The 27,610-nt window shown below is 53.2% G+C and overlaps 1 protein-coding gene across 1 annotated transcript in view; it reads left to right on the plus strand.

Annotated features, from left to right (window-relative positions):
* The first annotated feature begins 3,949 nt into the window (after positions 1–3,949).
* Positions 3,950–27,610, plus strand: part of gabra3 (gamma-aminobutyric acid type A receptor subunit alpha3) — a 42,909-nt gene continuing 19,248 nt past the window's right edge. The window contains 5 exon segments of the mRNA XM_030361292.1: positions 3,950–4,014; positions 9,328–9,395; positions 20,595–20,815; positions 25,050–25,132; positions 26,450–26,593. Of these exon segments, the coding sequence (XP_030217152.1) occupies positions 9,393–9,395; positions 20,595–20,815; positions 25,050–25,132; positions 26,450–26,593 (451 nt within the window). The 5' untranslated portion in view covers positions 3,950–4,014; positions 9,328–9,392.

Genomic DNA, 27,610 nt, shown 5'->3' on the forward strand with positions numbered 1-27,610 from the left:
TTTTATACAGTTACCAACGACCAACGTTTAAAGACTGATGATTGGGGGTTCGATTCCCTAGTGATGCAAGGTTTTTTCTTTCATTTTGGACTGCACACACATCGCGAGTGACGGATACTTGCACAATGTAGACACATCACTGTCTTTACAATTTCTAGGCAACCGAAGTTTAAAGATTGTCAAGTGGTTAACTCTTGAATCACATGTACTAAGACCTGATGGGTTAGTGGTCAGAGAACAACTCATTAACGCGGGGATAAGGGGTTCGATTCCTTAATGAAGCTAGCTTTTTTCTTTCATATTGGAATGGATGTTTGTATGCCATTTTGCGTAACTTGTAGTTTATGATGAAGAAATGTTACTGGGGTTAAGGTTAGGGTAACGGTAAGGGTAAGACACAAAGTTTTTTTGCAACACAATATTTCTTACAATAACACAAAGTACAAAGTTTTGATGACTCCAGTAGGAAACTTAAGATACCTAGAGAAATGCGTAAGTGCTCACAAAACATCAACAAGTCAGCAGTATGGTACAGGGTGATAATTTCTGATATACATTCCAAATCTGAAACTATTAGCCAGGAGTGGGTTAGATGCAGACGCAGACGTGGGAAGCAATAAGACACACCAACACACAGTTGCCTGTTGCAAAATGGTTCATAGTTTAATATAAATAGTTAGGGTTAGCTGGTATGGCGTTATCTGGTATGGCTATAGTCTAATGTTAGCTTATTTCGTGTTGTTTCGTCAAGTTAATCGCTAGCAATAGTAAGTCATTTGTAGAAATATAGCCTATCATCACAGACTGTAGGAATGTCACCCACCCTCCATCGCGAACGACACTGACGCTCCTGTAGTGCAAGGGAGTTCGAGCACAGATCCCCGAGACAAACGGCTACGCGCACACATGCACACCCATAGCGAGTGACGTAGGACGTAAAGTGGCGTCGATTTAGAGAGTCCCTTGCATGTGTGAGTGTGTGTGCGTTTGTGTTCGTGAGGGTTTGCATGTGTAAGTATGTGTGTGTGTGTGTGTGTGTGTGTGTGTGTGTGTGTGTGCACACCAGTGGCGGCTGGTGGTTTTTAAAGTGAGGGAGGAAGGACTGCACGCTTGGTTACCATTGGCCTGCTTGCACTGTTGGTGTATGGTGGCATAAGAATGTGAGACTGAAGTTGTTTCAGGGTGTTTTGGTGAACTACAAAATAGCAGGGAGGGAGTTATGTGAACAAAATGTATACAAGCCACCAGTGGCATCACTGTAATTTGAGAAGGAAAGGATGCAAAGCATATTAGTCAAATCAGGCCTACTATTGATTTGTAAAAGTAAATCAAAAAATCTGGGCCTATCATTGGGGCTATTTTTGCCCTCACTGACTGAAGTTATTTAGCTATGTTATTTTCAGTTACAATTGCTTGTAATGCTACCAGTAAGTCATGCGTACCTAGCAAACCATGTAGCACTCACAACACTGACGTTGCCATTACTTCTGGTGACCTTGATTTTGGGAAGTGGTCTACCTCTTTCTTTGGTCGCTAACTTAGCACTGTAACTGAATGAATGGAATGCTTTTTGTAATAAGACGTTAACAATGTCCTCCGTTTCCAATGTTTCCATTGTGCATTTAGGATCTCGCTATCGCAGATTTCACTTGCTCTGCGTCCTCTCAGACTGAGCACCGCGGCAATGCAGACCGGGTTTGCTATCGACAGCGTTGCCAGATTGGGGCAGATTTCCCGCCCAATGATAATCTTTCCAGCCTAACATGGTTAAAAGTAGCCCAATTGAGTGGGGAAATCGGACCAATCTGGCCACACTGCTCAACATCCAGGGATTCTGCTTATTGGTTCATAGCGTAGACGGATAGATTTTTCCGCGAATCAGACCCCTTAAGGTCCCACCCACTCAGAGGGAGGATTTTCCTCCTCTCTCCCAATGAAACCCATGTTATCCACCGGCCGCCAGTACTTTCGGGAAAATGAATGGGAGTCAACGGAGGCGGAGGGAGGACATTCCTCCCTAATTGTCAATAGGCGATAGGGGGTGCTAATGTCCCTTTACCCAGGGAAACGAACATTATATATTCAAAGGCAATAAAGTAGTCATATTTAAGGCCATTAATTCAATACAATAGTCTGGGCAATCTACATTTTTTATTCTCAACAATGTTAGGGAGGATCTTCCTCCCTCTCTTCAATGGAGAAGCCTCCACTGGTGCACACAGTATGTGTGCTTGTATTCATGTCAGTGTTTCTGCAGGTTTCATGCCTTTAAAAGCCTTAAATGTACTTATTGTTATCTTAATCTTCCCTGGTTCTCTGTAGTGGCTGCAGTGGTTCTCAACCTGAGGGTCAGAACCACAAATGGGTCGCAGTAATCGGGCAAGTGGGTCGGCCCCAATAAATATAAATACATTTCAAATGTATAAAAATGCCTGTCCGATTTGATCGCTAGTGTCTTTGAAGTCTGGAAGGGGATTATTGACAGATGCTAAACATAGGCCATGCCATCGCCATGGTGACGAGAAGGAAAGATGTGTGGTGGGTTCTGGGTCAGTGCGAACAGGGTCATGGCCTGGAAGGCACTGGGACCATTAAGGGTTAGTGGGGGAGGGTCTATAGGTGGGGTGAGGGAAAATGCCAGCTACTTTTTTGTACAATTGCTGCAAATCTCAAAGCTAAATGAGAGGTGTTGAATGAAGACAAACAGCCAATGAGAGGTGTTGAATGAAGACAAACAGCCAATGAGCGGTGTGGAATGAAGACAAACAGCCAATGAGAGGTGTTGAATGAAGACAAACAGCCAATGAGCGGTGTTGAACGAAGACAAAGAGCCAATGAGAGGTGTTGGAAGGACGAGGAGTGAGGAACAATGACTAACAGCCTTGAAAGCAGAGCGAGTGAATACACAAGTTAACATTAACATAGCCGTTTCAGATATGGATGTAATAATTGAAATCATATTATATTAAAACCTCCTCCCTTCATTATGTTTGCCGCACCATCCCCCCCTTAGGGAGGGGGAATTAATTTGATTAGCCGATGCTAATGGTTATTACCTGGGCTGACCATCTATTATCGCAACGTCTGTGCTAGCAGTTCAGTTAGCTTCAGTCATGCTACACATGGATGGGAGCTAAGGCCAGGGTGTCGATACGGGAGGTTCTGCTTGGATGTTAGCGCTCCAGCCCTCTGAGGATCAGGGTTTAATTAAAGATAATTCTCATTAGCTGGCGAGCGTAGCACCTTTAGCTATCTCTGGCTCTGGCCCTTGTGGCGCTCTGGGGGGGGGGGGGGGGGGGGGTTGAGCTGGTCTGACCACAGCGCTGTCTGAGTGTCATTCCTCTTCCTTAGAAAAGAGGAAATCATTTCCTGGAAAAAAAACATCATTCAAACTGCTAAAATTAAAAGGAGCTACTCTGTTAAAGAATTCTTAAGGCTATGCTTATTATAGGGACATAATTAGCTTTTTATTCCAGGTTGCCATAGACATTTTGCTGAAGTAAAACTGGGAAAATAAGTGTGCTCTGGTTTCTTTTATGTAGCATGTTTCCCCCGGCGTGCTAAGCGTGTGCGTTTCGGTGTCGTTAGTCCCTGCGGTTAGCCTTATTAGAATAACTCTATATGCTGAATGTTTAATGTTAGAAAACAGTCTTTGGGTAAATCCACTTTGCGATGAAATTGTATTTTTACATTTTGGGAAATAATGACATTTGCATTTGACATTTGAATTATGAATGTCGCAGTGCGTACCATGTAAACTAGCGCATAGCTTCGAATAACCTGGACAAATCTGTAGTTAATGCAACTCAATAGTGATTACAGTAATGTTATCAATAAGTTCACATCCTATGCCGGTTATACTGTGTTTGTTCACCGTGTGTCTTGGTTTCAGCGCGCAGACGGGGCATCGGGAACCTCTGCCCGACGACAGCAAAGACAACATCACCATCTTCACCCGCATCCTAGACAGACTGCTAGACGGGTACGACAACCGGCTGCGCCCCGGCCTCGGAGGTGAGCCACGCCTCCACCCAGCCCCCTGGGCCAGTGAGCCAGTCAGACTTCAGCGTTTGGGCCAGGCGTCCAATCAGCAACCCCTTTACCAGTTGTAGTGAATCGATCAGCCTTCAGCGTCAGAGCTGTGTCCAATCAAAACCCTGTCTCCCTGTTCTGTGAGCCAATCACATTCAGGCTTTGCCATTTCCTGAGCTCTGAATGCAAATTTAGACCTCAGTGCCCAGGGACCTCTAAACCCCCCAGAGAGACCAGACCAGACCCACAGACCCCCATGGAGACCAGACCAGACCCACAGACCCCCATGGAGACCAGACCAGACCCACAGACCCCCATGGAGACCAGACCAGACCTCTAGACCCCCCAGGGAGACCAGACCAGACCCACAGACCCCCATGGAGACCAGACCAGACCTCTAGACCCCCCAGGGAGACCAGACCAGACCCACAGACCCCCAGGCAGAGTTTGGATCTTAGATCATCAGTGCTCAGCTGGCTTAGAGGCGTAACACGTCTTTCTTGGCAAGCTTTTCATTTTAAATAATAGCCACCACTTAAGTGTGATCTCTCAGCTGTTCTGTTGGCAGATTTGATTACAGTTTGAGCGACAGAGTGATCTTTTCCTTTCCATCATCCGATCATTCAATTGCAGTGCATTTTGAGACCCTATACTGTTTTTATTTATCAAATAGTTCACTGGCAATATTTAGTCAAATACCTCTCTCCCTTTGGAATATCATTGTGTACTATTGTATAACAACATCTTCTGATCCATGTTTCCTTCCATTTTGGATTATTCTTCTAAAATCGTATCATCATAATCAACATAATAAATCAGTTTTGACAAGCATTTTACAGCCTGTCCACGCTGCCTGCCGTAACTTTCAAACTCTTTCTGAAACAAAGCGTTCTTTGCTCAACTGGGAGAGCAAACTGTTCTGCAAGTCATAAACCAACACGCACTTCTATTTTTACACAGAGGTCTGCTTTAGAACACGAGGCCGTCCTAAAGCAGAGCTGTTCCTCACTTGTTCCTCGTATTATGTCTAACAAACCTTAAACCCTAACCTTAACCGCGGCAGGGGAGCGAGCCGTCGACTCCTTTTATCCAGTGTTTGCTGCCGTGGCTGTTTTAAGTGAACTCGCATTATGTGCTTCATCGCGCGTAAAAGGCAGCAAAGAGCAAACGGCCGCTCCCTCTCCTTCGTGTCGCCTGACTCCACAAACTCTCTCTATCTCCTGCTTTGTCAGTCCTCAAGGGTTTCATTCTTGCGAACAATGGATCTGTGAGGCGTCGTAAATAATGGGTCGCAGCCTACATTGATTGTTCAAAGAGATAAAAAGTGGCATGTGCCCATCTTGTCATCTCCCTCTGAGCTGCTGTTCCTCACCGCTCCCCTCCTTTCCCTCCGCCTCCACCGCCAACCACTTCAGACACACCTCATACTGGAGCACCCAGCCCTGAGTGCCTCCTACTGGAGCAGACTCACCCAGCCTGAGTGCCTCCTACTGGAGCAGACAGCCCTGAGTGCCTCCTACTGGAGCAGACTCACCCAGCCCTGAGTGCCTCCTACTGGAGCAGACTCACCCAGCCCTGAGTGCCTCCTACTGGAGCAGACTCAGCCAGCCCTGAGTGCCTCCTACTGGAGCAGACAGCCCTGAGTGCCTCCTACTGGAGCAGACTCAGCCAGCCCTGAGTGCCTCCTACTGGAGCAGACTCACCCAGCCCTGAGTGCCTCCTACTGGAGCAGACTCACCCAGCCCTGAGTGCCTCCTACTGGAGCAGACTCACCCAGCCCTGAGTGCCTCCTACTGGAGCAGACTCACCCAGCCCTGAGTGCCTCCTACTGGAGCAGACTCCCCCAGGCTGAGGGCCTCCTCCTGGAGCAGACTCACCCAGCCTGAGAGACGGGGTTCAGCCTGAAAACGCTGGGCGGTTTTAAATCCTTTTGCAATAGTTTCCTGGAACGCCGCCTATTCTATATCTTTATTTCTCTACACTCCAAACACATAACTCCATGTCAACGTTCATGTTGCCGCGCCCCGAACACACATGTGGCGACCTTCCCGCTGCGCCCGACCCGCGGTGGCGTGACGGTGGCGTGATCGTTACGGCAGGATGTTCGTCCTTAATAATGCATACTGATTTGACTGCTAAATAAAAATATTCAATGTCTCCCAGAAGTACAGGAGCCATATCTGGAGCAAGCGCTTCAGATGAATAATGGATTTCTACCCTCAAGAATAACAAGTTGTCACAGGAGTCTTTCCCTGTGACTTGGAGACTACTTCACTTTTCCTCCTTCCCCGAGACGCTGCCGTTTGCACGATGTGTGCTTCGTCTCTGCGGCTCACGCGTTCGTTACCGACGTTCCAGACGTTCCCGGGACCTCCTCTTCATCTGTCCCTACCTGACTGTTTTTTAAAACGGGTTATAGTGAATTTTATTGAGAGAATTTTGGTGGTCAACGCAGAAAGAAAACACGTTTCTTGAGCCCGTTCCCTTTCTTTCAGATGTTCGCTGAGAAGCTTTCTCTGTGTTCCAATGTGAAGGTCAAAGGTTAAAGGGACCCAATTGACCACCAGGCTGGAGGTCGATAAGGTTGACAAGACATTTGAAATCGACCAATTTGAGGCATCACAGGGGTGAGTCTCCTGCCAGATGGGGGTCCAACACTGAGGGGTGGGGGGATGACTGGAGGGTCCATCTGTCAATCACACATCCTGAAGGATGGTCCCATGTGTGATGTCACAAAGGAGGATTCAGAATAGTATTTTAGACAACAGGAAAACAATTGCGACTTCTCCTGGTTAAATAAAAGGTTAAATTAATGAATAATAAATAATAAATTGATCATCCCTAATCAAACCCCAGCATTTGTTCGTCCGTTTGTAAAGCATGTGTGGATGATGACTGGTTTCAGCAGCCTCACCTGGTGAGACTGATTGGCCTCTGGGGCTGACTGAGGCTACACACCTGCTGCACACGGAGCAATCAGTGCACAGGTTAACCCCGGCGTCTCCAAGCACACTCAGGGAGGGCTCCCACCAGGCAGCGGCCAGCTCCGTCAGACTCACCCCCTGGACCGGTTCCACCCTCACCCCCTGGTCCGGTTCCACCCTCACCCCCTGGACCGGTTCCACCCTCACCCCCTGGACCGGGTCCCCCCTCACCCCCTGGACCAGGTCCCCCCTCACCCCCTGGACCGGTTCCACCCTCACCCCCTGGTCCGGTTCCACCCTCACCCCCTGGACCGGGTCCCCCCTCACCCCCTGGACCGGTTCCACCCTCACCCCCTGGACCGGTTCCACCCTCACCCCCTGGACCGGGTCCCCCCTCACCCCCTGGTCCGGTTCCACCCTCACCCCCTGAGCCCAGGTTCTGAGGAGGTTCTCAGAGAGATGAACCGGTTCTGAGGAGCTCAGTGAGATGAACCGGTTCTGAGGAGGTTCTCAGAGAGATGAACCGGTTCTGAGGAGGTTCTCAGAGAGATGAACCGGTTCTGAGGAGTTCAGAGAGTTGAACCGGTTCTGAGGAGCTCAGAGAGATGAACCGGTTCTGAGGAGCTCAGAGAGATGAACCGGTTCTGAGGAGCTCAGAGAGATGAACCGGTTCTGTGGAGCTCAGAGAGATGAACCGGTTCTGAGGAGCTCAGTGAGCCTGCTAGCTGGCGTGTTCATGAGCTGCTACACTTGTCTGTGTTTTTGTAAATCCATGAAATGAACCCATTTCCCCATCATACATCATGGGCCAAATGATTCACCAAAGGGTTCCAGAGGAGCGTCGAGCTAATGCCATTAACAGCCTGGTTGTTTTATATTCCGGTCTATTCCGGGCCTCGTCCTCTGCACATGACCGCTGCCCGCCTGTTCTTTGTGTTCTGCTGTTCCCAGTCCACTTTCATCACACACTATTGAACTCTGTTGTTCCCAGTCTGCTGTTCCCAGTCCACTTTCATCACAGACTATTGAACTCAAGGCCGTTCCCCTAACGAGTGCTTTCTCGTTGTTTTCCATCGACCTGCTCCAGGATTAATACCCCTTTAATAAGTAGATCTCTTGTTAGGAGATTAAATATTCATTCTGCATTGACGGCTCTACAGGACTCGTTTGGATTCATTTGTGTTTCGGTTTGTGTTTATGCCGTTCTATTTTGCCAGAGAGCTACTTTACACAAACATACCTTTCCTCAACCTGTGCAAATTATCATAAATTAAAACCCAGCTTTTAAGTAGCAATAATACTATTCTAACATAACTGGTATCCGGTCAGGGGACTTCGGGACTCTTTTGAAAGGCTCTCTACCCATCTTCTTGTCGGCCATGCTGTCGACATGGGAGGCGCTGTGTGCCCCACATCCAGCCGCTCGTCTCTGATGATAACTGGAGTCCGTTCTGGACAGCTAGGAGCCTAGCTCCCCAGCCAATAGGGCCCCGGGGGGCTCCGAGCAGGCTGGCCAATGGGAGAGCTCCAATTAGCGCTGGCTGTCATTATAGCGCTGTGTCTGGCTGAGTGGTGTAGCAGGCTGTACTCTGCCACAGGTCAACCAACACCACCCAGCCAACACCAGCCTGTGCCGTGGCTACCATTAGCTTCTCTCGTAGGAGACAAAAGCTGTGCCTGGGAAACCATATCAAGTACCATCTCTCTCTCTCTCTCCCCCCCTCTCTCTCTCTCTCTCTCTCTCCCCCCTCTCTCTCTCTCTCTCTCTCTCCCCCCTCTCTCTCTCTCTCTCTCTCTCTCTCTCTCTCTCTCTCTCTCTCTCTCTCTCTCCCCCCTCTCTCTCTCTCTCTCTCTCTCTCTCTCTCTCTCTCTCTCTCTCTCTCTCTCTCTCTCTCTCTCTCTCTCTCTCTCTCGTCCTTGAAGATGTGTGGCTTTGTTAGCTTTTCTCTGTTTGTTTGAGGATATCGATCACAGTCTACAGAGTCCTTGGCGACCGTCACTGACGGCTCTGTTGAATACTCCTCTGGGACGCTGAACCTCCTCTGTTGTTTCTGTTTGTTGTTGTTGCGGGGGACGTTCGGCTCCTCCCTGCCGCTCTGGGGTACTGTCTGCACATGGAGCTGACCTCTGAGCACCAGAGGAACGTCTCACACGGCAGCACCGCCCGCCGGAGGCCCTCCTCCGCTCAGCTGGGTTTGAACAACCTTCTGTCCAGCATTAACTCGTTGATCGCATCCCTCGAGAGTCGCTCGTTAGACGATGCAAATAACACAGAGTGATCAGCGTGAGCCTCGTCTTGTTGTTTAAGAAGTGACCTAGTGTGGATGTTTCCTGACGCCACCCCTTCTCTTTCTCTCTTTGGTGCCGTCAGAGAGCGTGACGGAGGTGAGGACCAACATCTACGTCACCAGTTTCGGACCGGTGTCCGACACAGACATGGTGAGCGCGCTCTCTCTCTCTCTCTCTCTCTCTCTCTCTCTCTCTCTCTCTCTCTCTCTCTCTCTCTCTCTCTCTCTCGCTCTCTCTCGCTCTCTCTCTCTCGCTCTCTCTCCCACATCTCTCTCTCTCCCACATCTCTCTCTCTCCCACATCTCTCTCCCTCCCACCTCTCTCTACCCCTGTCTGTTTTCCTATCGATCAACTCATTCTGTGCAGACACATTTTCTGTCCACTGAATTTCCTAGCTTGGATTAATATAACACTATCTTATGTTGGAGAGGAATATTGGAAGATACAACCCAAAGAAATGTCACTTCCCTCTGCTCCCTCTATGATAAGGCTGTGTTCACATGTGACAGACAAGATGGATACTCTGAACTGAACCAATCAGGGAAGAGATTCCCTGATAGGGTACCCTGGAGTTCTCGCTAGAGCACAATTTGAATTTTCTCAGCAAGTCACTCTGGGAACGAGCAATATACTCACTCCCCGATTTCCCTGGCCCAGAACATTAACCAATCACATCGGTGTATCTGATAGGATACGTCACCCCTTGTATTCTTCTGATTGGTCGTGGTGTTATCCAATTGCGTGCAGTGATATTTGAAAATGCATGCTTGGTGTTTTCATTACTCGTTGCCAGACCCTACAGCTTTCTAGATGTGGGTCTGGATTTCCAGGCATCAAATTACTCTCACAATTACAGCTCTTAAATCGTACCTGCAGCACATTTAACCTTCCTCAAATCATTCTCTCGACCTGCTCAACTTTTGAATGCCTTGCCATTTTAAACCTCCGACCGGTTGGGGTAGGAGACGGCTCCGTCCCACTGGGGTGACGGAGCTGTGGGTGGAGGGACACTCAGACGCTGCTCAGCACCTCCGCCCACGCCGAGGGAGCTGCTGAGTCCACGAGGAAACACAAGGCACTTCCGTTCTGATCAACAGGATATCAATCAGGATCCTCAGCGCATGGACTCAGCATCGCTGTTCACTTTATTGATTATGGAGGAGCTGCTCTAGTCATTACTGCGTCTCCTTCTCGTCGGTTTAGTTTCTCCAGCAGAACGCCACAAGGAGAGAGAGGACATTGTAATGCTGTGTAGTAGGAGATCCGTCTACCGTCGTCCCAGGTAAATGTTCCCACAGAAAGATACGAATTACCTGCATGACTAAACAAGGTAATGATCTTTATCCATCCCAATCCTAGCATAGCACTTAGTGCCTATAGGCTGCCCTGAAAGCGCAGTAAAACCAGTCAAACCATTTCACCAGTAGAGACATGCTGAGTCATCCAGCATGTCTGACCCCGAGCAGAGGTATGACTCGTTTACGCGTTTGGGCAAGCGAGCATTTTGAAGAATATTTCGGAGGAACGGCTCGCTTGTGAACAACATTTCTTTCCTCATTCATTATCCACCATGGCCGAGACAACCCCCACTACGAGGCTTTACTCGTTGTGGGAGAACCGACGGCGTAGGAGAGCCCAACGCCGTCGGTTAAGGTTCGTGATATGGATCCTAAACGATGTACTTAATAAGCACAACGTATACATCCTCCACTACAGTATGAATAAGAGATCGAAATGATAAATAATACAGATAGAAACGGGCTTTGCTGCTGAAACACCCCCCTGCTCATTGTTGCCACATAGTTGCATCAGGTTAAGAGTAAATATGAGGTCGTGATCAATCGTCCTGTTTGCAGACCGCCCGCCCCCCCCCCCCCCCCCCCCCCAGGGAGTCTGGGTCTGGCCGGTCTGACAGAGCCGCCACCGCCCCGGTTCCCCACGAGTACCTCGAGGAAAAGATCCACCGCTCTTCCTCCCACAGAGTCCAGCTGTGTGTGTGTGTGTGTGTGTGTGTGTGTGTGTGTGTGTGTGTGTGTGCGTGTGTGTGTGTGTGTGTGTGTTTTTGGAGTTGGTTTGTTTCCATGGTTACAGTGTACGACAGTTGTGGCAGACTTTACAATCACCGGAATTGGTAGGAGTATGTTTTTCACAAATGTCAAATAAAAGATTATGGAGAGAGAGAGAGAGAGAGAGAGAGAGAACAGGGGGGGGAGAGAGTGAGAACGGGGGGGAGAGAGAGTGAGAACGGGGGGGGAGAGAGAGTGAGAACGGGGGGGAGAGAGAGTGAGAACGGGGGGGAGAGAGAGTGAGAACAGGGGGGGGGGAGAGTGAGAACGGGGGGGGAGAGAGAGTGAGAACGGGGGGGGAGAGAGAGTGAGAACGGGGGGGAGAGAGAGTGAGAACGGGGGGGGGAGAGAGAGTGAGAAGAGGGGGAGAGAGTGAGCAAGCGAGAGAAAGAGAGAGATGGATGGATGGATATGAGCGACTATGTCCCAACAACAAGAGTGATCAAACCCAGTTGAAGCCCAGACCAGCCTTAGGACCACAGAACCCCAACGCTGTAGTCCGTCCCCCGGTCTGTCCCCGGTCTGTCCCCCGGTCCGTCCCCCAGGCCGTCCCCGGTCCGTCCCCCGGTCCGTCCCCGGTCCGTCCCCCGGTCCGTCCCCCGGTCCGTCCCCGGTCCGTCCCCCGGTCCGTCCCCGGTCCGTCCCCCGGTCCGTCCCCCGGTCCGTCCCCCGGTCCGTCCCCGGTCCGTCCCCCGGTCCGTCCCCCGGTCCGTCCCCGGTCCGTCCCCCGGTCCGTCCCCGGTCCGTCCCCCGGTCCGTCCCCCGGTCCGTCCCCCAGGCCGTCCCCCGTCCGTCCCCCGTCCGTCCCCCGTCCGTCCCCCGGTCCGTCCCCCGGTCCGTCCCCCGGTCCGTCCCCCGGTCCGTCCCCCGGTCCGTCCCCGGTCCGTCCCCCGTCCGTCCCCCGTCCGTCCCCCGGTCCGTCCGCAGCAGAGCGGCGGCGTTTTGCATCCATTACATCGTCTCCCTGTGGGACGCCAACCTGGGTCCGTTCCACGGGAACAAAGTCGGCCAATGGAGGGGGAGGAATTAAAACCATTCTCCTGCAGCCGCCCCCGGCCAACTCCAGCCCCCCTCCGTCCCCCTCAGCCCCCCCCCCAGTCCCCCTCAGCCCCCCCCCCAGTCCCCCTCAGCCCCCCCCCCGGCCCCCCCAGCAGCCCCCAGCCCTTCATGTCCTCCAAATGAATAATCTCAATAGATGCTTGTTACTGTTCCCTTCAGGTCAGCGCCGCCATGGTTACACGTTATGACTCGCGGCGGGGTCCACTCGGAGGCGTGGGCGGAGGCCCGGCATCTCCGAGCATGCCGAGCGTCGGTTGGTTGCCTTAGTTACGCACATTAAGTGCGTCTTAATTGTGTCTCCATCATTATTATTTCCCTGGGCGTTCTCCCTATTTAACACTCAGAGCTAACCTCTAGCCGCTAGCCTCATCAACAGCCTTTAGCCCCTAGCCCCTAGCCTTTAGCCTTTTAGCCTCTAGCCCCTAGCCCCGAGCCCCTAGCCCCTAGCCTCTAGCCTCTAGCCCCTAGCCTCTAGCCCGTAGCCTCTAGCCCCTAGCCTCATACGTAGCCCCCTAGTCTCTAGCTCCAACACCCCGAGCCCCTAGCCTCGTACGTTGGCCCCAGATGAGGTCTGAGCCACGACGCCTCCTCTCGCTGAGTCCCGGTACGGAGGTTAACATCTCCAAGCCGGTCGGGGTTAGCTGTTCCCGGTGTTAGCTGCTCCCCGGGGTTAGCTGCTCCCCGGGGTTAGCCGTGTCCCGGGGTTAGCTGTGTCCCGGGGTTAGCTGTGTCCCGGGGTTAGCTGCTCCCCGGGGTTAGCTGTGTCCCGGGGTTAGCTGTGTCCCGGGGTTAGCTGCTCCCCGGGGTTAGCTGTGTCCCGGGGTTAGCTGTGTCCCGGGTTTAGCTACTCCCCGGGGTTAGCTGTGTCCCGGGGCTAGCTGCTCCCCGGGGTTAGCTGTGTCCCGGGGTTAGCCGTGTCCCGGGGTTAGCTGCTCCCCGGTGTTAGCTGTTCCCGGGGTTACTGATCTGTGTTGTCCAGAGCTCCGCCCGTGAACACTGACTGGCCCACGCTGCTGCTCCTGTTGATTTGAGTTCCTTTATTTTGTGTTCCTGGAATGTTCCGGGTCTCTGGAGCGTGTCCACTCCCGGGCGGCGGAGCGTCCCCGCACCTCGGAGCAGGAGGAGATAATGGGAACAACGCAGAGCCTCGCCTGGCTCTGAAGGCAGGAGACGCTCGCCGAGCACACAGAAGGAACAAACAGACGACTACCTCGTCAACAAACTAGAGCAAATAAAGCATTCATCGTCTCGGGCTGATTAGCGGAATACATTTGCATTTACAGAAGCCATTATCAGAATTGTTTAGTGGTAGGAGGAACAGTTTATGTTTAAGGAAGGCCCTCATAGTGAAGCGATTGCTTTTTAGGGTAAGATAGCCGAGTTGGAAGGGTTTGATTCTCGACCGCGGAGGTTCTGGGTTCCTTACCTCTTAGGAGCAGGTAGGGGTTAGACAGTACAGAGACAGGTCACTAAGGAGCAGGTAGGGGTTAGACAGTACAGAGACAGGTCACTAAGGAGCAGGTAGGGGTTAGACAGGACAGAGACAGGTCATTAAGGAGCAGGTAGGGGTTAGACAGTACAGAGACAGGTCATTAAGGAGCAGGTAGGGGTTAGACAGTACAGAGACAGGTCATTAGGAGCAGGTAGGGGTTAGACAGTACAGAGACAGGTCATTAAGGAGCAGGTAGGGGTTAGACAGTACAGAGACAGGTCATTAAGGAGCAGGTAGGGGTTAGACAGTACAGAGACAGGTCATTAAGGAGCAGGTAGGGGTTAGACAGTACAGAGACAGGTCATTAAGGAGCAGGTAGGGGTTAGACAGTACAGAGACAGGTCATTAAGGAGCAGGTAGGGGCTAGACAGTACAGAGACAGGTCATTAAGGAGCAGGTAGGGGTTAGACAGTACAGAGACAGGTCATTAAGGTGCAGGTAGGGGTTAGACAGTACAGAGACAGGTCATTAAGGAGCAGGTAGGGGTTAGACAGTACAGAGACAGGTCATTAAGGAGCAGGTAGGGGTTAGACAGTACAGAGACAGGTCATTAGGAGCAGGTAGGGGTTAGACAGTACAGAGACAGGTCATTAAGGAGCAGGTAGGGGTTAGACAGTACAGAGACAGGTCATTAAGGAGCAGGTAGGGGTTAGACAGTACAGAGACAGGTCATTAAGGAGCAGGTAGGGGTTAGACAGTACAGAGACAGGTCATTAGGAGCAGGTAAGGGTTAGACAGTACAGAGACAGGTCATTAAGGAGCAGGTAGGGGTTACTCAGTACAGAGACAGGTCATTAAGGAACAGGTAGGGGTTAGACAGTACAGAGACAGGTCATTAGGAGCAGGTAAGGGTTAGACAGTAGAGAGATAGGCCATTAGGTAGGGGATAAGACATCTTGCTACAGGTAGACCGTGACCATTAGAGAGTGAACCAAAACCCTTTTGGTTCAGAATCAAACCAGCGATCCACTAGATCAGTGTTTTCATAGTTTCTCATGTACCAACATGTCTCATTAGTCCAGATCAAACCCCCCTTCATCTACAGCCGACCACAAAGGTTATCCTTTGGCATAATAGAACACTATTATAATCTATCAACAGTATTCATATTGTAGTGCCACAGGGGTTCAAAATAGAAGCTGAGGCTTCTTTTGTTTCTGCTCATTACTTTGTTGACCAACAAAACATTGTTCATAATCAAGCAGTGTATGACAGTCTTTTTGTTTTAATCCCACTGGCTCCAGTGACACTGCAGCCCAGTCCCCAACACACCGAAAGCACTTCACATTCCCTCTGCTCCAATCCAGAGCCGTCCTAGAAAGTTACGCTACTCAAAGTCCCAGCCCTCGGAGACTGCAGTGGTCTCTAGTCGGCTGTGGCCCTCGGCCCTCTGCCCTTGCACCTCGCTCTCTGTTGGCTGTGGCCCTCGGCCCTCAGTCTGGGTCGGCTGTGGCCCTCGGCCCTTGCTCTGGGTCGGCTGTGGCCCTCGGCCCTCGCTCTGGGTCGGCTGTGGCCCTCGGCCCTCGCTCTGGGTCGGCTGTGGCCCTCGGCCCTTGCACCTACTCTCTGTCGGCTGTGGCCCTCGGCCCTCGCTCTGGGTGGGCTGTGGCCCTCGGCCCTCCCCCCTCCCCCTCTCCGTTAACCTGCAGACGACAGCAGCAGCTCCCACTGCTTTGATATCTCATCTTCCATCTGCTTGCGTCTGACAGCTGCGGCGTCAGATCCTTCCTGTGGTTCCTTTGTGACAGGAAGCGGCCGCGGCCACGGATCCTCTCCGGGGTTCAGACGTTCTTCGTTGTTTTCACAGCTTTTTGAAGATATCTCGAGTCGACTCCCAGACAATATAGAGGCAACACCAATCGTGATCCTTGCAGAGTCAGGATCGCTGAACAGAAGTGCCTACAGAACGTAGATATCAAACCCAGTGCCTTTGGGTACCGTGACAACAGAGACACTGAGCTGGTCGATTCGCTAGAAAACACTCATTAGACCGTTAACCTAGGATTATTTGTAAAGAATTAAGTTGCATTAAGGAAGAATATGAAACTGTTCAGAGATCAGAATAAATTTTACAGTCAAGGAGCCTGCCTCAGAATGAGCAGAAACGTGGAAGTTGCACATAATTATAGCATAAGGTATCTAATTAGGTGGTGAATGGGGATGAGATTACTATTCATGGCCGGGCCCGATAGTTATGGAGTCATTCAGGTGACGTGAATGTCTTATTAAGATGAGTTTAAATGAAGTGTCACTTTCTATTCTGGTTCACCGGGGGGGGGGGGGGGGGGGTTAGATAGTCAAACTCCTGCCCCCCTCCCTGGTTTCATTAGGCGGTCTGTGGGAGCGGTGGTCTGCAGGCTCCCTCTCCAAGGAAGATCAATCACTGTGTCCCTGAAGAGCCAGCGGGCCGCCGGTCCCAATGAGCTGACCCCTGGACGCCTCACCCCCGCTGGCCCCATCCTCCCGCTCGGGAACGCACCGCTGGCAGTGGCCTCCTCGCCCCCGCTTTCAGAGATAAGCCCCCCCCCCCCCTCTTCCCTTCCCTTGAAACCTGCAACCAACAACAAAACACAAATACTGAACTTCACTGACTGAACTTTTACTCTCCGTTACCACGCCCGCTACAGGTTAGCACACCGCTAGTACAGGGGCCAGTGAGCGCAACGCTAGTACAGGGGCCAGTGAGCACAACGCTAGCACACGGCCAAGTGAGCGCAACGCTAGCACACGGGCCAGTCAGCGCACAGCTAGCACACGGCCCAGTGAGCGCAACGCTAGCACACGGGCCAGTTAGCGCAACGCTAGCAAACAGGCCAGTTAGCGCACAGCTAGCACACGGGCCAGTTAGCGCACAGCTAGCACACGGGCCAGTTAGCGCACAGCTAGCACACGGGCCAGTTAGCGCACAGCTAGCACACGGGCCAGTTAGCGCACAGCTAGCACACGGGCCAGTTAGCGCACAGCTAGCACACGGGCCAGTTAGCGCACAGCTAGCACACGGGCCAGTTAGCGCACAGCTAGCACACGGGCCAGTTAGCGCACAGCTAGCACACGGGCCAGTTAGCACACAGCTAGCACACGGGCCAGTTAGCGAACAGCTAGCACACGGGCCAGTTAGCGCACAGCTAACACACGACACATTAGCACACATGTCAGTCGCTCAATATGATCCTTAAAAGTTGCAATTTGTTAAATTTGTTCTAGAGTGAGATTAAGTGGACGTATGCCGGTCAATGCTGTTGGCGTTTCCTTACCTCTCTCTTCTCCCAGCAGCCAGTTGGAGGCTGAGCATCACAGCAATAATGGACAGACCCCGGTACAACTCACTGTGATGTCCAAAGGGATGGATTTTGTAACGATGTCACAGAGTAATTAGGTAGGCAGCAGATGCGTTGAGCTCCAAAGTCCCGCCCCTTTATGTCAGTCAGACAAATGCAGTGGAATGCAGAATCAAAATGGCTACCGCTGATGATTTCTGTTTATCATGTGAAACACTTTAACACCTCAGAGAGCAGGTTTTGTTGTGTTTAAACACCAGAGTCTCACCCTCACACCCCGAGGTGCCAACACACGTTCCCAGAACACCAAATAGAGCCGCGGTACCACCGAGGAATGAGTTGAGACATGGAACAGTTTATTTAGAGACACACGCAAGAGCATCACATGACACGACACAGTGGTCACGGAGAGTTCTAAAGGTTCTGTAGCACCCCGTAGAGGGTCCGGTCAAACTAGATGAGAGGGTGGAAGAGAGAGCCAACCTGTCTCAATAAATTAAGGATATGTTTGGATCAACGGCACCAATAAGTCCCATGGTCCCCTTCCCCCTTCCCCACGCTGGGGGTGACTGGGACAGGCCCGGCGCCCGGAACGGTGAACGGACGGTGGTCATACGGTACTCTGCTAACTGGCAGCCGCTCAGAGCAACACATTACTCACTGCGATGGCATTCACCCATTCATGCAAACATTCACCCCCCGACGGCGGGGTCCAGCGCTCAGGGCGACAGCCGGACCGTCGGGGCCGTCGGGGTGAGGCGTGGCGCTCAGGGACGCCGTGACGGCCCCAGCTCACTGGAGGAGCCGGGGGTCGGACCAGCAACCCACCGGCTCCAAGGCAACCCGCCCCACCTCTAGAGCAGCTCTGCTCCCCCCGGCCCGGAGCCCCTCCCCTGGGGAGCCCCTCCCCCATGTAGCCCCTCCCCTAGGGACTCCCTCCCCATGTAGCCCCTCCCCATGTAGCCCCTCCCCCATGTAGCCCCTCCCCTTGGGAGCCCCTCCCCATGTAGCCCCTCCCCTCCCCGCCGTACTGCAGTGGGGGGGGGCCGTCCAGGGCCTTGAACCAGGACGTCTCTCTGCAGCGCTCTGATGGGCAGCCTCTAGACGGCCTCCATCCCCCCCCCGCTCATCTGACCCACGGGGCAGGGGGGGGGGGGGGAGAGAGAGAGAGAGAGAGAGAGAGAGAGAGAGAGAGAGAGAGAGAGGGGGAGAGAGAGAGAGCTGCAGCAGTAACATGGGAGGCCTTGGGCCCATTCTGGATGGTGGTGACCTTTGACCCTCTGCGCTTCAACCAGCTGTGTTTACGCTGCACTGGTTGTCATGGTTTCCCCAGAATGGTTCTAGAAGCTTCTAGAGAAGGTCAGCTGGCCTCCTCGCTCTCTGGCTGCGGAGCGGCCCGGACCTGCAGTATGTTCTCCCGGAGAGCGGTTTGTCCCACGTCTATCTGGTACACTGAACGCACCACGAGCCGTGATGCGCTGGAATGAGGGGACGGATTTCGTACCTCATGTCACGTTTGAATAACGAAAATGAGATGATTTACTAATCCAGTCAAAGGGAAATAAATTACAGGGGGCAACAAAAAGTTATTGTTGCATCAACTTCCAGCAGATACATCCAATAAGTGGTCCTTTTTATCTTCAATAACGTGAAGTTACAATATAATGTATAGCAAGTCACATTATACATAACATAGGATGGCCAACTCACCCGTCTCTGTAGGACCTTCTCTCACAGGAGCAGTGGTTTGTTGGGCTGTGATTGAACGGCAGCTGAACACCGTTAGCAATAAGGAGGCGGGACTTAGACACAATGAGACTCGTCATTGGCCGGTTTTTGCTGATACTGTTTACAATGAAATTAGAGCCAAACAGATAATGCCGCTGGGTAACAAGGACAACTATAACCCAAAGACAGTTCTTGATGTTAGTCAGCACATCTGTTTCCCCCAATACCTTGAGGGCTAAGTACATCCATATCCTGCTAGCCTCCTAGCCCAGCTCCTGGCTGGAGCTCTGTGTACTGTACACGATGACCACAATGAGACACAGAGGGAGGCTGAGAAGCATCAAGCTCCCTCCGTCTTGGGCCAGCAGCTCCCGTGTACTACAGCTCTGCAGCCCCACACAGCTCTTTGATGGCAGAGGCATGGGCTTTATGGCTAATCTCCATGTGATTCAATCATTACAGATGAAAGAGAACAAGTTAATACTGCTGCTGGGGTCCGCTAAACACCACCGAGGAGCCGGCTCCCGCAACGGAAAAGAAGAAGAGGAAAAAAGACGATAAAAGTGAAGAATTGGCCACGGGAGAGAATGGCAATTAAAGAGGCAGAATATCCGCAGAAAGAGAGGCGGGGCGGGGGGGGGGTGGACTTACTTCTTGGTTAATTAGCGCGCCCCGTCCCTCCGCGGGGAGGGCGTGTGCGTCGGGGGGCTGTCGGCTGCCCGGCCGCGGCCCGCTGTAAGGTGAAGACAGATGGGATGTCTCTGTGACGGGGCGCGTGTAGGACAGTAATGGGACGCCCGGGGTCACGGCGTCGCTCAATGCTGCGCTGCTCCAGGACTCGTCGTATCGACGTGCTCCCATGTCGGCTGCAGGGCTACATGCTGCTCCTGTACGGCTCGATAGACGTGGCGGGAGAGAGGGGCGTGCTCCCAGATCCACCTCCGCCTGGGACCCAGGGCTGGAGAACGCTGTCCGCTCGGAGCGCACCGGGCCCTGCTTTAAGAAGCCTGATGGGATGGGTTTCATCCGTTTTTATGGTATACTTGTTGTGTCTCCAAGGAGCTAAGTCGTACTTTGCACATCAAAAAGTACACAATGATGAAAGTTTCCCTCACTCAGAATTGCTGATATCCATTAAAAATCGTTTTGAAATAAAGATGCTTTCACAGCTCTATGGAGGGTTGGCGTAGCAACTGCCTCATTCATCTTCCTTCTCCATCTCACTGTCCTCCCCCTCGCACTCGCTCTCTTTCTCCCAACACTGTCTCTGTGTTTTGTATCTCCCTGCCTGTCTCTCTCTGTCTCTGTCTCTCTCTCTCTCTCTCTCTCTCTCTCTCTCTCTCTCTCTCTCTCTCTCTCTCTCTGTCTCTCTCTCTCTCTCTCTCTCTCTCTCTCTCTCTCTCTCTCTCTCTCTCTATCCTTCTCTTCCTCTCCATCCCTCCCTCTCTCACTGGCCGTTCCTCTCTCGCCCATCTCCATCGCTCTCCCCCCTCCCTCACTGTCCCACTCTGTCTCTCCCTCCTTCCGTCCTTCTCTCTCTCCCTCTCTCTCTCTTAATGTCTCTCTCACTCTCCCTTTCTCTCTCCCTCTCACTATCATTCTCTCCCTCTCTCCCCCTCCCTCTCCCCCCTCTCTCCTACACCTCCTCCTTATCTTTTTCTCTCTCTCCCTCTCTCCCCCTCCCTCCTTACCTCTCTCGCCCTCCCCCCTCTCTCCCCCTCCCCAGGAGTACACCATTGACGTGTTCTTCCGCCAGAGCTGGCGTGACGAGCGGCTGAAGTTCGACGGGCCGATGCAGGTGCTGCCGCTCAACAACCTGCTGGCCAGCAAGATCTGGACCCCCGACACCTTCTTCCACAACGGGAAGAAGTCCGTGGCCCACAACATGACCACGCCCAACAAGCTGCTCCGGCTGGTGGACAACGGAACGCTGCTGTACACCATGAGGTGGGCGGAGCCTCCCTGAGGCAGCCCCCGGGCTGCCTCAGGGAGGGGGGGAGGTGGAGTGGGTGGTGTAGTGGGTGGTGTAGCGGGTAGTGGGTGGTGTGGTGTGTGGTGGAGTGGGTGGTGTAGCGGGTAGTGGGTGGTGTAGTGGGTAGTGGGTGGTGTAGCGGGTGGTGGGTGGTGTAGTGGGTAGTGGGTGGTGTAGTGGGTGTTGGGGGGTGTAGTGGGTGGTGTGGTGTAGTGGGTGGTGTGGTGTAGCGGGTAGTGGGTGGTGTAGTGGGTGGTGTGGTGTAGTGGGTGGTGTGGTGTAGTGGGTGGTGTGGTGTAGTGGGTGGTGTGGTGTAGTGGGTGGTGTGGTGTAGTGGGTGGTGTGGTGTAGTGGGTGGTGTGGTGTAGTGGGTGGTGTGGTGTAGTGGGTGGTGTGGTGTAGTGGGTGGTGTGGTGTAGTGGGTGGTGTGGTGTAGTGGGTGGTGTGGTGTAGTGGGTGGTGTGGTGTAGTGGGTGGTGTGGTGTAGTGGGTGGTGTGGTGTAGTGGGTGGTGTGGTGTAGTGGGTGGTGTGGTGTAGTGGGTGGTGTGGTGTAGTGGGTGGTGTGGTGTAGTGGGTGGTGTGGTGTAGTGGGTGGTGTGGTGTAGTGGGTGGTGTGGTGTAGTGGGTGGTGTGGTGTAGTGGGTGGTGTGGTGTAGTGGGTGGTGTGGTGTAGTGGGTGGTGTGGTGTAGTGGGTGGTGTGGTGTAGTGGGTGGTGTGGTGTAGTGGGTGGTGTGGTGTAGTGGGTGGTGTGGTGTAGTGGGTGGTGTGGTGTGTGGTGAGGTGGTGTGGTTGGTGGGGTGGTGGGTGGTGGGTGGTGTATTGGCTGGTGTAGTGGGTGTTGGGGGGTGTAGTGGGTGTTGGGGGGTGTAGTGGGTGGTGTAGCGGGTAGTGGGTGGTGTAGCGGGTGGAGTGGTGGGAGGTGGGTGGTGTAGTGGGTGGTGTAGTGGGTAGTGGGGGGTGTAGTGGGTGGTGTAGCGGGTAGTGGGTGGTGTAGTGGGTGTTGGGGGGTGTAGTGGGTGGTGTGGTGTAGTGGGTGGTGTGGTGTAGTGGGTGGTGTGGTGGGTGGTGTGGTGTAGTGGGTGGTGTGGTGGGTGGTGTGGTGTAGTGGGTGGTGTGGTGTAGTGGGTGGTGTGGTGTAGTGGGTGGTGTGGTGGGTGGTGTGGTGTAGCGGGTGGTGTAGTGGGTGGTGTGGTGTAGTGGGTGGTGTGGTGTAGTGGGTGGTGTGGTGTAGTGGGTGGTGTGGTGGGTGGTGTGGTGTAGTGGGTGGTGTGGTGTAGTGGGTGGTGTGGTGTAGCGGGTGGTGTAGTGGGTGGTGTGGTGTAGTGGGTGGTGTGGTGTAGTGGGTGGTGTGGTGTAGTGGGTGGTGTGGTGTAGTGGGTGGTGTGGTGTGTGGTGAGGTGGTGTGGTTGGTGGGGTGGTGGGTGGTGGGTGGTGTATTGGCTGGTGTAGTGGGTGTTGGGGGGTGTAGTGGGTGGTGTAGCGGGTAGTGGGTGGTGTAGCGGGTGGAGTGGTGGGAGGTGGGTGGTGTAGTGGGTGGTGTAGTGGGTAGTGGGTGGTGTAGTGGGTGTTGGGGGTGTAGTGGGTGGTGTAGCGGGTGGAGTGGTGGGAGGTGCAGAGGGTGAAGTGGATGGTCTAGTGGGTGGTGTGTGGTGTAGTGGGTGGTGTGGTGGGTGGTGTAATGGGTGCTGTAGTGTGGTGGGTGGTGTAATGGGTGCTGTAGTGTGTTGGGTGGTGTAGTGGTCGGTGTGATGGTGTAGTGGTGTAGTGAAGGTGTAGTGGTGTAGTTGGTGGTGTAGTGGGTGGTGTAGTGGGTGATGTAGTGGGTGGTGTAGTGGGTGGTGTAGTGGGTGATGTAGTGGGTGGTGTAGTGGGTGGTGTAGTGGGTGATGTAGTGGGTGATGTAGTGGATGGTGTAGTGGGTGGTGTAGTGGGTGGTGTAGTGGGTGATGTAGTGGGTGGTGTAGTGGGTGGTGTAGTGGGTGATGTAGTGGGTGGTGTAGTGGGTGGTGTAGTGGGTGATGTAGTGGGTGGTGTAGTGGGTGGTGTAGTGGGTGATGTAGTGGGTGGTGTAGTGGGTGGTGTAGTGGGTGGTGTAGTGGGTGATGTAGTGGGTGGTGTAGTGGGTGGTGTAGTGGGTGGTGTAGTGGGCATCGTTGCTGTGGAGCAACTCAGAATAAAAGACAGGAGAACGTTTAATTGAAAGTGATTCTTGTATTGGATGAGATGTGATCATGAATTATTGTTTATTCTTCATATTTGGACGGATTTCGATTCCTCTGCATCACTTTCTCTCTTCCTCTCTCCCTCTCGCTCTCCCCCTCTGTCTCACTCTCCCCCTCTCTCTCTCATTTTCAACCCCCCCCCTCTCCCTCTCTCTCTCTCCCCCTCTCTCTCCCCCTCTCTCTCTCTCTCTCTCTCTCTCTCTCTCTCTCTCTCTCTCTCTCTCTCTCTCTCTCTCTCTCTCTCTCCCTCTCTCCCCCTCTCTCTCCCCCTCTCTCTCTCTCTCTCTCTCTCTCTCTCTCTCTCTCTCTCTTGCTCTTCTCTCTCTCTCTCTCTCTCTCTCTCTCTCTCTCTCTCTCTCTCTCTCTCTCTCTCTCTCTCTCTCTCTCTCTCTCTCCCTCTCCCCTCTCTCTCCCCCTTCATGATGAGGTGACCCTCCCATCGTGCATAATTTTTCTGCGGTCAGGTTTGTAATGGTCCAATAGATAATCAGAGCAGCTCTGTAATTACAGGTCGTCCAATCAAGCCAGAACCAATACTGTCTGTTGTTGTTCTGGGCGGGTTGTTAAAGGGGACATATTATCCCACCAGGTGTGAGCATGATTAGCCTTACAAGCCGTTTCGAAAATCTGCCCCATATGACATCACTAGTGGGCGTGTCTAGATCTGTGCTGGATAGATGAGCAACGTTTACTTCAGTCCACTGGGTAGGCTGGTAGACTGATCTATCAGCACACATCTAGGTGGACACGCCCACTAGTGACGTCATATGGGGCAGATTTTCAAAACGGCATGTAAGGCTAATCACACTCACACCTGGTGGTATGATATGTCCCCTTTAAATGTTGAATCTTTATTTAACCTCCAACCCCCCCCCCCCCCCCCCCCCCCCCCCCCCCCCCCCCCCTCCGCTGCGTGTCACAATCAGGGGCTGATGCTCCGAAGCACGTCCCGGTTCGGAGGTTAATCTGCAAGAAAAGATTTCCTTTTAATTCTGATGCAAAGCGGCGCTGGAGAAACAAAGCTCACGGAGGACGGCACCGCGTTGACAACGCCGCCGCGTTGACAACGCCGCCGCGTCGACGGCGGCAGCGAGGAGCGCCTCCATACGGCGCATTAATCCCAGATCTGAGGTTCTCCGGGAGACAGCCGCGCCGTAAGACACGGATTTAAGGCTCCTGACGGCCTCTCCCGAACGCGGCACAGCGCCGGAGAACGCGCTAAGCCTCTCCTCCACGGAGAGGGGGGGCAGGGAGGAGGCTGACAGGGGGGGGCCGGGGTGTCGGCTCCCCCCCCACCTCCACAGAGAGGGGGGGGCAGGGAGGAGGCTGACAGGGGGAGGCTGGGGTGTTGCCCCCCCCCCCTCCTCCACTGACAGCGGGGGGGGGCGGGGGTTGGGGTGGGAAGGAGGCGGGGGTGTCGGCCGCCCTCTCCCCTCCAGGTGGAGCGGGGGGGGGGCAGGGAGGAGGCCGGGGAGGTCGGCCGACACCCCCGCCCCAGCGGCCGACCGTAGGGCTCACCTTGGGGAGCTCACCTGGCGGGCCGTTGGATTGGACCTCCTCCATACCCACCGCACCCTGAAACAGACGGGACTTAAACCTTCAAAGCAAAACTCCAATAAAGGCACAACATGCCTCCCGTATTCTTACAGTGTACGTGGAGTAGTGTTGTGTAGACCAGTGTCCTCCATCAAACGATGCTCCCACCATAGGATCACCTTGTTCTACACCAGAACTCACTCCATGGTCACAGTGTATTTTGATACTGTATTATGACGTCCTTATTGGGGATCTCAGGGGTACAGTATGTGTATTTTACACCACTACTGCACCGCGGATCGTCATGCGCAGAACCACATGGTAGCAAAATCTGATAGGAAGGTAGAACACTGTGTTTAATTTATGCTGTGTGTTTCTGAATTTTTACTATCCATTTATTTCCCTCCATCTCTCCCCCTCCCTCCCCCTCCTGCCCCTCCCTCCCCCAGGCTGACCATCCATGCGGAGTGCCCCATGCATCTGGAGGACTTCCCCATGGACGCCCACGCCTGTCCCCTCAAGTTCGGCAGCTGTAAGATTCACAGAAAAAAAACTAACCAGAACTCCCCCAAACTCAGCCCAAAACACCCCCAAACTCAGCACGAACACCCCCAAACTAACCAGAACCCCCCCAAACTCAACACAAAACCCAGCAAACACATCACAATAGACACCCAGTATGAACGCAAAACACACCCAAACACACACAGAACCCCCACAAACCTCAACGCTAAACACATTCAAACACACAAAGAACACACAAACCTCAACACTCAACACAATCAAACCCACAAAGAACACACAAACCTCAACACTCAACACAATCAAACCCACAAAGAACACACAAACCTCAACACTCAACACAATCAAACCCACAAAGAACACACAAACCTCAACACTCAACACAATCAAACCCACAAAGAACACACAAACCTCATCACGCACCACTCACAGAGTGAGGCTCCACGCCTCGGAGAGATCTCCACGGGGCTCAACCCCCCTGTGGCCAGAAGGTACCAGGCTCCACCCTAACCCTAACCCTGTAGCCAGAAGGGTCCGGGCTCCACCCCCCTGTAGCCAAAAGGGTCCGGGCTCCACCCCCCTGTAGCCAGAAGGGTCCGGGCTCCACCCCCCTGTAGCAAGAAGGGTCCGGGCTCCACCCCCCTGTAGCCAGAAGGGTCCGGGCTCCACCCCCCTGTAGCCAGAAGGGTCCGGGCTCCACCCCCCTGTAGCCAGAAGGGTCCGGGCTCCACCCCCCTGTAGCCAGAAGGGTCTGGGCTCCACCCCCCTGTAGCCAGAAGGGTCCGGGCTCCACCCTAACCCTAACCCTGTAGCCAGAAGGGTCCGGGCTCCACCCCCCTGTAGCCAGAAGGGTCCGGGCTCCACCCCCCTGTAGCCAGAAGGGTCCGGGCTCCACCCCCCTGTAGCTAGAAGGGTCCGGGCTCCACCCCCCAGAGCCCTGAGAGCTCTCGCCCTTTACCTGCTCCTATAAATCACCTGGGAGGAAAGCAGCAATCGATTAGTGAACAAGGTACAATAACATCCGGAGCCCTGGTGAAACGGGGTAACCCTACTCTACGAGCGTCCTTTATACGGCTGTTTAACGAGTCGATATAGTGAGCTACGTGATATAAATAGCTGCAGGTAGATGTGGCTCTATTGTGTCTTTGTCTCTGGCGAAGCGGCACGTGGGGTTTAATTGGTTCGTCCTGCATCTGGTTGAGAGCTTGGATTCATCACTGCCCCAGGACAATGGGGAGGGGGGGGGGGGGCAGGGGGGCTGCAAATTACACTTCCCTTCCTGTCCTCATCCATCTTGCCTCCCCCGTCACTCCCCCCTCTCCCACAGATGCGTACACCAATAACGAGGTCATCTATCTGTGGACCAAGGGGGACGAGAGGTCCGTCTCGGTGGCGGAGGACGGCTCCCGGCTCAACCAGTACGATCTACTGGGCCACGAGTTTGGGAAGGAGACCATAAGCTCAAGCACAGGTAGGCGGGACCCGGGGCTGTCCGTCACACACACACGCCCCCCCCCCGAACCGGTCCGACGTCCCAAGGCGTCCCTGGAGGATGGGATGAGTACTGTAGACGATAAGACAAGATAAATCATTTATTCATCCCAGATCGGAGGGTGGGAGCCACAGCAGAACGTACCGGACAGTGGTACCGTACCGTACCGTACCGGACAGTGGTACCGTACCGTACCGTACCGGACAGTGGTAGTAATGATTAATATATATGTACAGAACAAATACAGAACGATGAGCCGTAGCCATGTTAAGGTTACAGAGAGTTGAGGAGGACTTCGTTCACAGAAAAGGCTTCATTATTGATACTGTTTCATAATGACCTAGCAAACTAAACCTAAAAAATATCAATCAAACTCCTTCCTTACTTCTGCTGATGAAGGGTATTTATGATGGATAGATGATCGATGCTTTGTGTTATCCGGCCTCCAGTCTTCCTCATCCGTGATTGGGCGTTCCTTTAACCACTAGAAGTTATGGAACAACAAAGTGTGTAGTTTGACATTGTTTGTTATTGAGGAGAGCTGATGATTCTATCTCAGCTCTGAGCCGATACAGAGGAGGAGGGGGGGGGGGGGTTACTGCCGTAACCAGCCCGACTGGAAGGGAAATCCATGATGAGGCGATCATTAGCTCAGAGATAGTGATTCCAGAGAAGCGCCTCTGCCAGGATTGGCCTCGCAGGCTGGCTGCACGCCTGCTGGGTGATGTTAATTATCGCTGAAGTACAGGAACCTCCTACTGTAGGTCAATCACCAAACCTCTAACGACACCATCATTTGCAGCCAATTTACGTCAAGAAGTAAGTTCTGTCGATGAGTAAGAAGTGAGAAGTAAGTTCATCATCGTGGTAGAGCCGTTAGAGAGACCGGGATCATCTGATGGCACACGCAGCCTCTTTCATCACGTAGGGCTTGAATTGTATTTTTTGTGTGTATACGATACACACACAGTATGTATACACACTGTGTGTGTACAC

This window comes from Gadus morhua, chromosome 7, assembly GCF_902167405.1.
Source record: "Gadus morhua chromosome 7, gadMor3.0, whole genome shotgun sequence".
In the NCBI taxonomy this organism is placed as follows: domain Eukaryota; kingdom Metazoa; phylum Chordata; class Actinopteri; order Gadiformes; family Gadidae; genus Gadus; species Gadus morhua.